Genomic DNA, 14,584 nt, shown 5'->3' on the forward strand with positions numbered 1-14,584 from the left:
ATAAACATGAAGTTTGGTTAAGTTTGAAGAGGCTAGCTTGAAATGCAGATAATCTAGATTCAACAGAGTCATTACAGAGACACTCCCCAGATTTGTGGCAGATAAAATATAATGTAAATGAATTTAAGGTATTAGGAAGTAAAAATGTTAGATTTGAATGTACAATGAGAGACCTAGCAGTCATGGTGGACTCCTCACTATTAACATTCAAATATTGTACAGAGGTTATTAAGAACCCTAACTGAAGGATGGTTTACATAGCATGATGTGTAGAGGGCAAATCGAAGGAGGTTATGTTTATGCTTTATAGCCCATTAGTGAGGCCTCTCCTGGAATAGTGCATGCAGCTTTGGTCTCCATACTGCAAAAAAGACATACAAGTGCTAGAAAAAATCCAGAGAAGAGCAACTAGGCAGATTTAGAGGACTGCAGTGTATGAGTTATGAGGAAAGATAGGAGTTGAAACCTCTGTTTAAGCAAAAAAGATTAAGAGGTGATATGAATTGAAGTTTTTGAAATTATGAAAGGAATTGGTAGTGTCGATCTAGGTCGTTAGTCTAAAATGAACACTAGGATGCCTTTGGAAACTTGTTAGGAAATATTTTTGTACAAATGTTAGTTTTTTTCCTAGTACAGCAACCCATAAACCTATAGAATAAATGCAAAGTATTGTGGTAGAGAGTAGGACTTTAGAAAAATGTTCATGTACTAAAAATGAGCAAATGGTGGCATGTGGGGGTGTGGGTTTTTGTTTTGGCCTTTTTTTTTTTTTTTTTTTAATCCTTTGATGACCGATTCATTACCACATGAGGAGAAGAGCAAAAAGAATCAGCTGCCCATGATGTAGTGAAGAAGGCAATGAATCTTTGGTTGTGTAGGCTTGAAAGCTGGAACACACAGGCTGATAACAGGCAGATGACTTACAGTTGCCCTTTTTACTGTGGATAATGTTCTTTGAGATGAATATGGACTAAATGTTATTTTTAACAAGTAGTTCTTGATAGAAAAAGTTACAAATTGTAATTATTGCTATGGTCTTGAAGTCTTCTGCATGACTGGATCAAGGTCATCAAGCTGTACGAGAACAAAGTCATGCCAAAAACCAGGAGGCTTTACTGAATATACAGTTGTGTCTTTTGTATTTGAAATAAGTTTATTACATTTGCTCATCTGTTAGTTGGACTTCTTTTATGTATCAAGTTACTCTTCATAGATTTCTTATTCAGTATGTGACCAATCAAAAACCAGAGAGGCTGCATCTGTGCCAAGAGTAATGCAGTTATAATGTGGTAATTGTTCATTGTTGTGAAGATTTTTTTCCTTTTTTAATCTGTCTACCTATGCAAATTAAGAGGATGATTACAGGTAAAGATTGCTGATCTTTGTAAGACAAGACTGTTTTTCCTCCTTAGTTATTTTCATTTTTGTGCAGCACTGTTTTGGAGTACAGGAGGCTTAGAGTGCCGTAGCAAGTTTAGAGGTATAATAAAAGTACCTGTCTGGAGTAAAAATTACGCTTGACTTTATTTTTTGATACATCACAGCATGCGGAGTTCGAAAAAAAAAAAACGTTGAGCATCACAACAGAATCTTAAGATCGTAGAAAATATGCACACAAAAATTTAATTCTTTAACAGATTCTTTAGCCAAAGTTCAGCAGCCTGATGCTGCAGTACCATATGCCTGATGGTAACAAACAGAACAATTTTTAGCAGTGGTCTTTTTGTGGTTTCCTTAGACACCACCTCATATATATCTGTATGTCCTGGGGAACCCACTTATTTGTCCAGTAGAATGCTCAACCCTCTCCAAAGCTTTACGGCTGAGGGCAGTGCAGTTCCCATGCCAGGCAGCGATGCATACAGTTAGTGTTATCAGTGATGTCTTGGCAGAATTTTCCAAGGATGCAGGGGTTCCTGCCAAACCTTTTTAGGTGTCTGTGGTAGATGAGCTGTTTTTTTTTTTTTTTTTGGGTATGTGCAGTCCTAAATATGTACACTGAGATGCTTTAAAAATACTGACCTGTCTCCACAATGGTCCCATCTATGATATTTGGCAATAATGTATAAGGTAATATTTCAGAAGCTTTTCTGAAAAAGGAAACTTTCATTAAAAGTATAATCTGATCCATGATTGTTTCCTAATAGCGGCATTTCATTTTGAGGTGTACATCTCTTAAAAATTTGCAAACCAATATTGTTTGCTACAACATCAAAAGAACTGATAAGTAACCAACAGTTATTCTCAAGGCTTAAGGTCAAACACTTTATCCCAGTGTTGTTTCTAAATGGAAATCTGCATATATTGATTCTCTGGGTGCTAGCCCATTGCATGATACACAATCGATTTAGACTATGTTTATGGTCAGTTTGGTGAGCTTTTTTATGTTAATACTGTATACTAAGCCTATACAGACAGTAGCTAGAATGGGACTTAAATCCAGGAGCCAAGAGCTGTGCAGTAAAATTGCTGACCACCAACCCCTGATTTTTACACATTTGAAAAGTAATGTGGAGCCCACTATCGAGGCTACATAGTTAAGTGCCAAACGTAAATGGTACTTATACTTGGACATCTCAATTTTATTTATTTGTTTTTATCTAAAATCCACCACCAGCTGGATAATTTCAAAGCTGCTTTTAACAGAGCTGCAATGAAATCTTTCAGTAATACCTTCAGTTATACAATTACAGTCTGCTTTACCCAAACACCCAGCCGCTGTTGCAAAGCTTTATAGGGAAAAATGAAATTTATTGTTGTGTACATTTATAATTGAATCTATTGCAGAGAAGTGCCTTGTGTAGCCTTAAAGTATACAACATTCTGTGATATATCAGATAGGGGGACTATGCTTGAAGGAGATACTGCATTTAATATAAAAATAAAGAAAAAAAAAAACTACAGAAGTTGTTGTAGGGTTTTTTTTTTGTGTGTGTGTTTCAGTGCCTTCATTTAGTTTGACCTTACTTTGTGTCTGCCATTTTAAATTAGCCAATTAGTTGCCTCTTCATGTAACTTTTACCTTATTTGTAGCCGTTTTCCACAGTAAACTCCCCTGAAGTCTGTAGTTGAAATTTAAAAATTTCAGTATTATGTACAATATATGGGAGAAAAGGCCACAGTAATATTTTGCATTGTTTTGTAGTTTTAACTTTTGGGGTACATGGGTGAGCTTGTTTTGGCAGACTGAACTTTTGTACCTTTTTTTTTTTTTATTTTTTTTTATTTTTCTGTTTCTGCTTTGCAGGTTAGGTGGCTACTCTTTGAATAAAGATATAACTTTATTTGTCCCCAGGGAGTAATTTCGCCTTTTACAGAAGCTCTTTAAGTAAATCGGTACATAAATAGATGGATAAACACACACACGCACACAACCAAGAATTACTAAAAAGGAAGAAAATTTTAAAAGAAACTTCTGACAGTCACAATCACAGCGAGCCCCATTAGTGTTTCTTAACACACTTATGCTGAATAATTCTTTGGCTGAAAGTCCTCGGTGCTAGTGTGTCAGTGAGAGCAGGTGCAGCATTGTTCATAATGGCACTCAGTTTTGTTTTAATTCACTCCTTCGCTACTACCTCCAGTGGGTCCAGAGTGTTTTCCATAATGGAGCCTGCCCTTTCTATTGGCTTGTTGGTTTGGTGGCCCTCTCTTGAAGTGATGTTACCAGCTTAGCACACCACCGTGTAGAAAATTTTACTGGCCTTCATAGAGTTATAGAAGACGTGTAGGATGTCCCTTCCAACTTTAAAGGAATGCAGTCTCCTAATGAAGTTGAGCCTGCTCTGCCCTTTGTTTCTCTGTGTTCCAAGACCTGTCATTTAATGTAAATCCCCAAGTACTTGTAGAAATGGACCTATACATCCACTCCCAGAATAGTGATTGGACATAGAGGATCTTTGGTGTGGCGAACGTCTATAACCAGTTCTTTGGTTTTGCTGCTGTTAAGATGCAGACAATTCTTTATGCACTAAGAAACAAACTTCACCACCTTACTCCTGTACTCTGTCTCATCCCCTTACTCACCCCATAAGTGCAGAGTCAACTGAGAATTTCTGCAAGTGACATGACCTGGGGCCTCATGTATAACGGCGTGCGTAGAACTCGCTATAACATGGCGCAAGCACAAAAGCAGGAATGTACGTATGCACAGTAAAATAAAGATGCAGGAATCTGTGTGTAGTGTACGCAAACTTTCACGTTCTTATGCTACATAAATCCCGATCAGCATGAAAAGTAATGCTCGTGCACGCGCCTGCTGTCCCGCCCCAACTCATCCCAGAATTATGCCTCTTTGAATATGTAAATTAATATAAATAGCCCTTAAGGTCTCTCGTTCTCTGAAAAGACAATGGGAAAAGCAAGAGGGAAAATTGAAGAATTTCAGCAAATACCAAGTGGAGGCAAGGAAAAACATACTTTTTGTTGGTTTAAACAGTGGTATAAACAACAAAAGCAAGTTGATCGAGTGACATAACGTGTCGGAGAAACTCGAAAGCTCAAGTTTACAAAGTCGCACAGTGCTCAAAATAAAAAAGTTGTCCAGACGTTATCAAAGTCGCTGTGAAAAAGCGAGTCGTAGCCCACCGTCTGAGTGTCATATGAAAGCTTATTAGGGTACAGAGAGAAAAAAAAGGCACACAGTGGGGGGGAAAAAAGGCATGAAATGTCAACTTCACTCTCGAAATTTCCACTTTAATCACGTAGTTTATTTTGTCATTAAAGTTAAACATCATAAACTTCATCTTAAAATCGTTTAACTAGTTTATCAAATCACATTGCAAGTAAAGTAGCACGTTAAATGCTTTGTTTTGTATGTGTTCTATGTGTGTGAATCACTACGTGCTTCTTAAACCGTCTTTCTCTACCTCCGACAGAGCACAGAATCCATTACATTCATGATATTACAGCTCTCTGAATAACTAAAATACTGAGATGTATACATGATATACTTTTCATGATGATAGAAGTTAAAGCACGTTATTAAACATGGCAACATGGTGGCGCAGTGATTGTGTGCGGCCTTCGATGAAATAATTTATTGCAGCAGTACTCGGGGGCGGCTCTAGGCTCGTGGCGGCCCTGGGAAGAGAGAGAATCGGTGGCTCCTTCGCCCACCAATGTCAATATGGTATCTTATGCACGACGGATGGCCACGTCCGTTGCAGACACTGCATAGCTGCCTCGTGCTCATGACACAAGCGTTTAACTTTTGCCAAAATTTGCCGCAGTGTTTTTAGCTGTGTCGTTATTTTTCTCTTTCTGTTTTATATTCAATATATATTGGCATGGCGGCCCCTGGGATTTGGTGGCCTTGTGCAGGTGCACAGTTTGCGCATGCCTAATGCCGCCCCTGCAGTACTGTCTCTTTCAAACGTACTAACCTCCAATTCCTGTCCTTCCTTTTCTTTCTCCAAGTAACCGATCGCCACACAATCAGCTCTGTAATAGACGTTAAGCCATCTGTAAGCTTATAACGCCGATTCTTCAGAACTTTTAAGGAACGTTGAAATATCTTCATAGTACATGTTTAATTATTCTATCCTTCGCCAGTCCCAGTGAAGCATGCAGTGCAAGGCAGGAAAAATCGTGAGCGGAGCGCCAGATCCTTGCTAGCGTAGCAACACCGTGTCCTTTAATTATTAATAATATAGATTATTTAAATGAAGTTAAAGTTTTATCTGTATAATATAATAAACATATTTTGCTGCATTTCATCTTAACAATGATATCGTCATCATATGTAAATACGCACTTTATAAAGTGGCTCAGGTTGTGCAATATTATAACATTAGTGCAAGTTTGCAGTGAGGTTATTGTACTCATAAGTACTAATAGTTCTACAAGGAGCAGTTGATGGACTGATTGAGTGCGTTTAGAGCTCTTGGGATGAAACTGTTTCTGAACTGCGAGGTCCGTACAGGAAAGGTTTGAAGCGTTTGTCGTATGAGAAGCAGTTCAAATAGGACGCATGGCTGAGGCAGCATATGCTTGATGCTGTATACCGATAATTCTCTTTCCAATCAGCTTCTCCAAGTGGTGCAGTGAGAGTAATATGGAAAAAAAATTATCCGCTGTGGCAACCACTAACGGGAGCAGCTGAAAGAAGAAAAAGAAGGCGCAGCGAGAGTAACAACGCTAAAGCAGCTATGGTATTTAGAATAGTTTGACCATTCTGTGGACCATTATATTGTTACTGGTTAATTACAATCAGATGCATTAAACTAATACACTGAAATTAACCGCATATTGTTTATTTTTTAAAGCCGCGTCAGGAAAAGAAAGGATAACCAAACAGGAACAGTAGCACTGCTTTGACGCTGGGTGCTGCCACTTTGCAAAACCGAACAGAGAACTTGTGTATGACAGGGTATGAGGTACCGTGGAAATGTACGTGGCTTTACGCCAAGTTTAGGTTTTGTAGATCGCGATTTGAACGTGGAAACATTCTTGCGTAACATTTCTGTGTGTGTGCACCATTTATATATGATGCCCTTGGTGTTATATTTATAGTCAGAGGTGTACTGAGTGAGGAGAAAAGGAGACAGGACTGTTCCTTGTGTTGCTCACATCCACCTCAGAGAGACAGCCCTCAAGTCTCACAAACTGTGGTCTGCCTGACGGATAATCCATTATGCAGGACACCATAGGCTCATCCATCTGCATATCTCTGAGCTTACCAATTTTAAAAGGGGTAGCTGGATAGTATTGAAAGCACTGGAGAAATCCAAAAATATAATCTTCACAGTGTTGCTATCTTTGTCCAGGTTAGAATAAGAGATACAATATTGTGTTCCACACTAAACATGTCAGATGGCTTGATCTCTTGTATGTGGCACATAAATATGAAACTTGATACACAATTATTTCTTTGATTCTCCCACCTCGTTTGGGTGGTAAAGTAGGATGATTGTGAATATTGTCAGGTACTCTAGTAAGAGTTTTAAAAAAAAAAACAAAAAAAAAAAATTATTGAAGCTTTTTCCCTTTCTGTAATAACATTTCTTACGCTGGTCCAATAAATATCTTCCCGTCTAATTTTTGCCTGTTGCATTAACACATTCCCAATACTTGCATCCTCAAGGCATACTTGTCAGGCTACATTTTTATTGGTTTTTTGTGTTTGTCATCATACCAACTAGTATATTATTTATTTTAGAGTTTTTACTTCCTCTTTATTTCTTTGATCCTATAACAACAGTTGTGTTTTTTTTTTTGTTTTGTTTTTTTTTAAATTGGGTGTTCTGGTTATTGCTACAGTTCATCAGATGGCCTTTCCATACTGACATTATTAATAATAATAATAATAATAATAATAATAATAATATTATTATTATTACAGCTTATTTTTGGGATTATGTCCAATGTAACTCCTGCTGTTTTATGCATTTTGACTGTAATAGTCACCCAGTACATCCATCTTCTACCAGTGTGGTTTATTGGATTGTCCGTTTTGAAGGAACTGTTAGTGAGGACAAAGATGTTTGTAAGACTGATGTCGCATTACACAACTTCTTGTTGGAGGAGATGTTCATCTTGATGACTGTACTTGCTGACTTTGTTGCAAGAGGATGTCCAATTATACAACCAAAATTCACAGGCTACTGCATGATGTTTTTCCAGCACAGTTACACATTTCTAAAATATTGTGAGCTTGCCATTTTTCTAACAGCAAATTAATGCTGCTTGATGGAGCCAATGCCCATGTGAAGGCTTTACTGGTACTGCAGGTTCAACTGAAATCTTGCCCCTTCCTTTTTTCCCCATTTTGTCATGGTATGTAAAATACTTGACATCGGACAGACAGGTCTCTTTTCTGCTTGTTAGGTCTAAAACATGTGCATTTGTTGTTTTTCAAAGCTGCATCTTAAGCATTGTACTGCTGTCTGACCCCTAATTGATTTGTCCACTCTCATGCACACAGTGCCCACCCTTACAACTTAAGATAAAATCAAACCTTTTGAGTTAGTGGGTATGTCTGATGGTCATGGGAGCACACCACAACACCCTCTAACATTTTAAAATTATAAATGAAAGCTACAACTGAAAATCACTGGAAAAGTCTTGTAAAGAAACATGGCCTTCAGGGTGAATTCATATTGTCATTTCTGTTCTCATGTTTTCAGTTTCCTTTTAGCATTAACTGTTATCTTTGCCTCTCCTGTCCACTGTGTTTTGAATTTTTTTTTAATTGTGATATATTTTTTTTTTTTTTTTTTAAATGTGGCAAAATTCACAGATTGTTTGCCATAAAGATTTCTAAATAAGTTTTAATATTGAAATTGAATGCTGGTTTGGCTGATGCTTAATGTGGTGAATATTTTTCCCCAGAGCTCAGTCATGATGCGACATGCCTCTTGGTTAATTAGCAGCTCTTTCCATGTCTTACAATTACCTGACAAAGCTTGTAGCTGCTCATTGACCACCCTAGGGTGTTTTTAGGTTGGTGTGTCAGTGTTTGTATGTGTGTGTGTGTGTGTGTGTGTGTGTGTGTGTTGTGTTGTGTTTTTTTTTTGTCCGGGTTGGGAGCCTGAGGCATTATGGGGCTACAGGGTCCAAATGACCCTAAAGCTGCTGCTGAAGAAACCTATCAAAATGTTAGTGCAATGAAACCTGAACTTTCACTCAGTTGGGAAGAGAATGGCTTGATTCTGGTGACCATAAAAACATAGAACTTTTTTGTTAACACCTAGCTATATTAAGGCGAAACTTGTGTAAATGGTTTTGTGAGAAACATCAATGCATGCTCTCTGAAGCCTGAGGGATGCGTGGGTGTATATCGGATGTTTTCCAATGATGCTGAAATTGAACTCTGCTGCAGAGCGTGTGCAACCAGTATGAGAGACTCCTTAGGAGCGGTGTGTCACTAGTTCCTGTATTGATTTGCCTGTGTTTGTTGGATAGTGGCATTTAGCATGTTTCTCTGAGAGATGCCACGTTATGTTTTGCAGTACAGTCATTTCCCAGACATGCATAGATTTTCTGCTATCTCAAATGACTTTCTCATAAATCACGATTGATCTCCTTTCCACCACCAGAGAATGATGCCTTTCTAAAACTAGTTTCTCTCTCTTGTAGGTACAAAGAATGCTGTTGCCATCATGATCAATCACTTTAAAGGGATGGAAATTGTGAAACTCCTTGCCCAAGGCATCAAGGTGTACATGGTCATTGATGTTGGCAAGATGCATGGAAGCTGGATTGGTTCCTACTCTATCTTCTTTGTTTCCATTGCCTTCTTCGTGGTGACTGCTGTGACAGTGGGCTACTTCATTTACTATTCTGCTCGCCGACTAAGAAATGCACGTGCAGTGAACCGGAGACAGGTGAGTAGCAGTAGAACATGGGTGCAGAGTTTACATTTAAAACATTCTCGTATTTTAAAAGATATCTAGAGTTGAGCTCTAGTCAACCCATCCATAGTAATAAGTGCCTGACAAAGTGACTGAAATATAATATTGTAGGTTCACTTCTTTCTTCTCTCACAATGGCAATGCATAGGTCATACAAACAATATGATTATACACAAATATATCTGTGCTGTTGAACATTTTAATGCAGTCTAGAAAACTTTTTCCCATTGAACATGGATGCATACCACAGTTTGATATGAAATCTTAAGAGAATCAGACTTGGGACCAAGTTGGCTGGCATGTTTTTTGAGGCAATTTTATTTCCCTGCTCTGCACTGACAGATGAGAATAAGGCTATTAAAGGCTACACCCATGAATGCTGACCTAGTGTCTTTGTGTCTGTGTATAATTACACTTTTAAATATAAGTGTTCTTCAATTAGTGGGATAGAAGAGTTACAATTGTTGTTTTTCCTGTATACTCAAGCAGTTTAGATTTGAGAAAAGATTGGTCAATAGTAAAGTGTCAGTTTTTTTGAATGCCTGGGCAATTCTCTACATGTTTGTGGAATAAAGTGAAAGTTCCAGACTTTGCATTGTGCTCTGCTTTACATTCTGGCATGTCAACATGTGGAGGACACTCAGTGTGTGAGTGTTCATGACCATAGAAAGGTAGGCTAGCTAGTGGAATAGGGATGATCTAGAAAGCTGGTAAGTTTATGCAGTGTAGAAGTGTACCTTCAAATGGGCTCAAGCACACTGACCATTATTTATCAGTCAGGTCTGACTACTTCATTTCTGTTCTGACTTTGTTTATTTAGTTATTTATTTTGGAGCACTGCTTTATATGCCCAGTTGAGGAAAAAGAGAGTAGAGTGTGTTCAGTAGGTATGTTTTTTTACTATACTAAAAAAAAATGTAAAGAATGGAACATTTACCTTAACATAGCTCATCAGTTCTGTTTCACTTACTGTTTTCCAAACAATATTGAGCTGTTATGTCAAAGCTACTGCAGTACCCTTTTTAATGTGAAATGTACTATTCTTATCACTGCTCTGACATTCTTGCAACATGGAAAGCACAATAATATCCTAAAGTGCATTTTTCCTTCCTTGTGCCTAATGCCTGTTGGGGCAGGCTTCAGCTTCCTCACAACTCTGCTCAGGGTAAGTGGGTTAGGAAATGTATGGTTGAATAGCCAATAAAGACATTCTGCTGTATATAAGAGATACTCTGTAATGCATTGTGACGCAGCACAGTGGTGTGCGGTGAAAATTAATAATGTAGCGCATCTGGGTCTGAACCTGAGAGGGACAAGTTCCTCAAATGGTCGAGACATGTCTGAGGAGGACCAGATTACCTTGAGTAGCTGGCATAAATACAGCTCCACAGTTGCTGCTTTGCAGACCCAACACTTGCAGCACTTTAGCAGCCAGGAGATGAATCTTAAGTCTATCTGCCTGGGTGTGTAGTCACCAGTGAGTCTCACAGGGCTGGTGGATAGTGGGCATTTTTTTTTTTTTTTTTTTTTAAAAAACAGGCTTACCTGGTAGTTTAGCCCCTTTGGACTGTTGAGCTCATGTATGAGATATGGTGTTTGTGGTTAGTGTTGTGCCTTGGTACTGTATGTTTTTGGTTACAAAAAGTGTCACCACAGAAAAAGTTTTGGGAAACAGTATTATAATGCATTTCCCACCATCCTATTTACCTTTGTAATGAAAATGTCTCAAAGCAAGTATTCATTTAGGATTGATCCAGATTTCCATCATTACTCATTTTTGAAAGCCAAGCTAGCCTCTGTGAAAGAACATTTGCTTATGGAGCCTGAATGTATTACACATGGGTGGTTGGTATCACTCCAACACTATAGCATCTGTTTATAAAGTTGAGTGCATTTTTGTGATCCCTTTGCTGTGTGACTCGAATTGGGAAGTGGATAAAGACCAGTACCATAACCCTGCAAACCCCTCCGCTTTCCCCTTTTAGAATAGAAATTCATTTTGTTAGAATAATTTAGTTTGTCTCCGTGATAGCTAGTGAAGAGCTTTTTATTAAGAGGTGGTGAGAGGGCTTAGTGGTCAGTGTTTGTTGTTGTTTTCTCTGTCTTTCCAGTGAGGAGGGAGTAATGCAACTAACCCAAGAAGCAATTTATGTGCTGCACTTAGTCATGTGTGTGTGTTGTTTTTTTAATATTATTTGGGCACCTATTAATATATAATATAATTTGTATCTGTTTTTATTTTCCATTTGGAAGGCGTGTCTATGGGATATGAACTAAAAGGGAGTGTTAAATAATTTTTTAAAAGCTTCTGCTATTGTCATAGTGATTTTGACCCATTTTTACGCCCACTGAGGACAAATAAGAGATGCATTAGACACAAAATAGCTTTTTTTTTTTTTTAATTGTACAGTGCTTTGTCTCCAAATGGAAAGAGCTTTGTTTTTTGATATCTTGCCCTCCAGAAATTAACTCTTTCATTAGTCTAAAATCCTGAAATGGCCGTCCTTTAGTTAAGACTTTATCTTGTGAAGCTGAAGAGTGATTTTTTGAAGGGATTTGTGTGTTTGCCTTCCTCATTCATAGATTCTGGTGGTCTGTGATCCTGCAGCAATCCCATACTTAGGGTAATTTTAGTGCTTAGGGTGGAAGTTGACATTAAAGACCGTTCTTGATGTGTGGGTACACCTAAAGAGCCTTGTGTTGATATTCTCCTAAAGGAGTTAGAATTGCTTTCACTTGACATTTTATCATAGTGCACATGTAACATATCTTGCATTACAGGGAATATTTATTGCAGAGTGTGAATTATGCCTCCAAGTTAGTGACATCACCTTGGTTCTGTCCTTTGCCCCTAAGGACGGATCTCTTTAGAATAAATATGCATCATCCTCGTCCCCTGATAATGAGTTTTCCAGACTACCTTTGTAATTCCGTTTTAATGAGTAGAGTGCCACTAGTAAGTTACAGTAAGAGGCTCCTGGGAACTCTACAGAGCTTGGAGAATGTTTTGGAAATTGAGATACTCTTGTTTGAGGTTGAATTAAATGTGTTTTAAGGTTTGATTTATTTTCCTTGTGAATTGAAAAAGGAAAAATGTATAGAACTCTGTTAGAAAGTGTACTGTCCAGATTTACCATCCTAGCTAGAATTAAATTTGTGTTGCCTTTTACATTACATCTTGCCTGAATAAGGGGCCTGAGTTGCCTCGAAAGCTTGCACATTGTAATCTTTTTAGTTAGCCAGTAAAAGGTGTCATTTTGCTTAGCTTTTCTCTGGAACCGTTAAGACACCATTAGGATCCATTTATTCGCTATTAAGTAAATAAACCTAGAGCAGTGTGCAAGAGGTACCGAGCTGCTGTGTGATTTGCATTTCTCCTCTTCCCCCCCCCTAAATGTCTTTATATAATACCCTTTTCATTCGTTTAAGAATATGCATGTGGATCAATATTCTTTACATTACCATATCTACAGTTCAAAGTATGAAAGCAGAAACTTTAGGCCTGCAGATTGTGAGAAGACAATGTATGTATGGTTTTGAAAGCCTTCCGAGACTAATGTCCAGTTTGAATCTGAATTCCTATAGATTTTTACTTTGTATATTCTGTCTTCCCTTACAGAAAAAACTCAAAGCTGAAGCAATGAAAGTGATCAGTCAATTACAGCTGAGGACTCTGAAACAAGGAGACAAGGTGAGTATGCCAAGATATGCCCCCCTTCTAAAGCCTAAAACTTCACTAGCTATGCATGTGTATTGCTGAATCATCTACTCTTTCAGCACATGATGCTCCTGTTTAATAATTTGACTGGACTGTGGAGACTTTTTCTAAAGGTGCATATTCCCAGGAGTTTACTCCTAGGTTTAGTTTGATTTTTATTCTATCTAAACATTTTAATGATCTGAGAAAACATTGGGATTAAAAAATACTCTCCACTAGAGCACGTCATTGGTAACCTTCATAGCTGCACAAGCAAATATTGAATTATAAGTTAATGAGGAAGCTGGTTTTCACCCTGACAGAAGGTCTTGAAGACCCCTACATTAGGCTAAATATTCTTTCTGCTTTAGATATTAAACACCAGACTGGAAGAGTTTTACAAAATGGTAAATTGTTAGTTTTTTTTTTATTTTTTCCTCCCAATAGATAAGAGTTTAACATGAGTTCTCACTAGTATGAGGTCTTCTATGCTGAGCACCAACAACAATACAAATGTTGCATACATTTTTTTTTCCTTGTATGGGTGTACTATGCTTTGTGGATTCAATACATTGATTCCTGTGCAGCAGTTCTCACTAAGATTGATAGTTAAAATTGGTTGCTATTTATATGTGCAAGGTGTTTGAATTTAACTGCATTATAATTTTCAGGTTTGTTCAGTTTGATGCAGTTACTCTTTAAAGAGGGTCTTTTTGTACTAAGGCAGTTGGCAAAAATGGAGTCTGTCTGTCTGTCTGTCATCTTTTCCTACTGCCATTGCTCTTCAAGTACTACTGCACTGCAGAATAACCTCCAAGCAGTGGACAGATAGCATATGTAGAAAGCCTAAAAAACTCTTATCCACAAGTTTTCAAGATCACCTTTTCACCAGTCTTTAGAAAATAATTTACATTGGTGGGGATATTCCTGCAATTTTCTGCTTCCACGTGTGTTTTTTATTTCTAGCACCAAATGGTGGCGATTCCAGTAAAAGGAACTGTGTAACAAAATATCCAATTGTGTATGTGAACACCTAATTTGTTTTTGTTCTCCATTTAACAGGAGACAGGCTCCGATGGTGACAGCTGTGCCGTTTGCATTGAGGTGTATAAACCAAATGATATAGTCCGCATCCTGACTTGCAAGTAAGTATTGTCGACAGCATATATGAGCAATTAAGGTGCAGGAGGGTGGAGAATGTTGGTTTGAAAAAATGCAGATGAAAGGAGACTGTTGCATTTGATAAAATACAGAAGATGGGAATACTACTTCACCCAGCACCGGTAGTACTTATTGTCTGTTATGCTGTATGTTTTAAAAGCATATCTCTCTATTATATTAAAGTTTTCTGTCTGGTCCACATTATTCAGCCTTGACCACTCACCTCCAGACCTCCCACACAATCATTACTCCAACTGTGCACATCTTCTGTCCGTACCACCCCGCAACACACTCTCAGTGCTGCTAACTCACCCTTTAACACAGTTGGTTATAATGGCAAGGCAGAAAAGCAAATTATCTATTCAAGAACGTT

General features: G+C 38.0%; 1 protein-coding gene across 2 annotated transcripts in view; it reads left to right on the forward strand.

The window, feature by feature from the left end:
* Window positions 1-14,584, forward strand: part of LOC120537381 (E3 ubiquitin-protein ligase RNF128) — a 74,964-nt gene that overhangs the window by 52,250 nt on the left and 8,130 nt on the right. For both annotated transcript variants that reach the window (XM_039766285.1, XM_039766283.1), the window contains exons 2-4: window positions 9,079-9,326; window positions 12,973-13,044; window positions 14,113-14,195. In XM_039766285.1, the coding sequence (XP_039622219.1) occupies window positions 9,079-9,326; window positions 12,973-13,044; window positions 14,113-14,195 (403 nt within the window). The remainder of the gene's footprint in view (window positions 1-9,078; window positions 9,327-12,972; window positions 13,045-14,112; window positions 14,196-14,584) is intronic.

This window comes from Polypterus senegalus, chromosome 10 (genome assembly GCF_016835505.1).
Source record: "Polypterus senegalus isolate Bchr_013 chromosome 10, ASM1683550v1, whole genome shotgun sequence".
NCBI classification, from domain to species: domain Eukaryota; kingdom Metazoa; phylum Chordata; class Cladistia; order Polypteriformes; family Polypteridae; genus Polypterus; species Polypterus senegalus.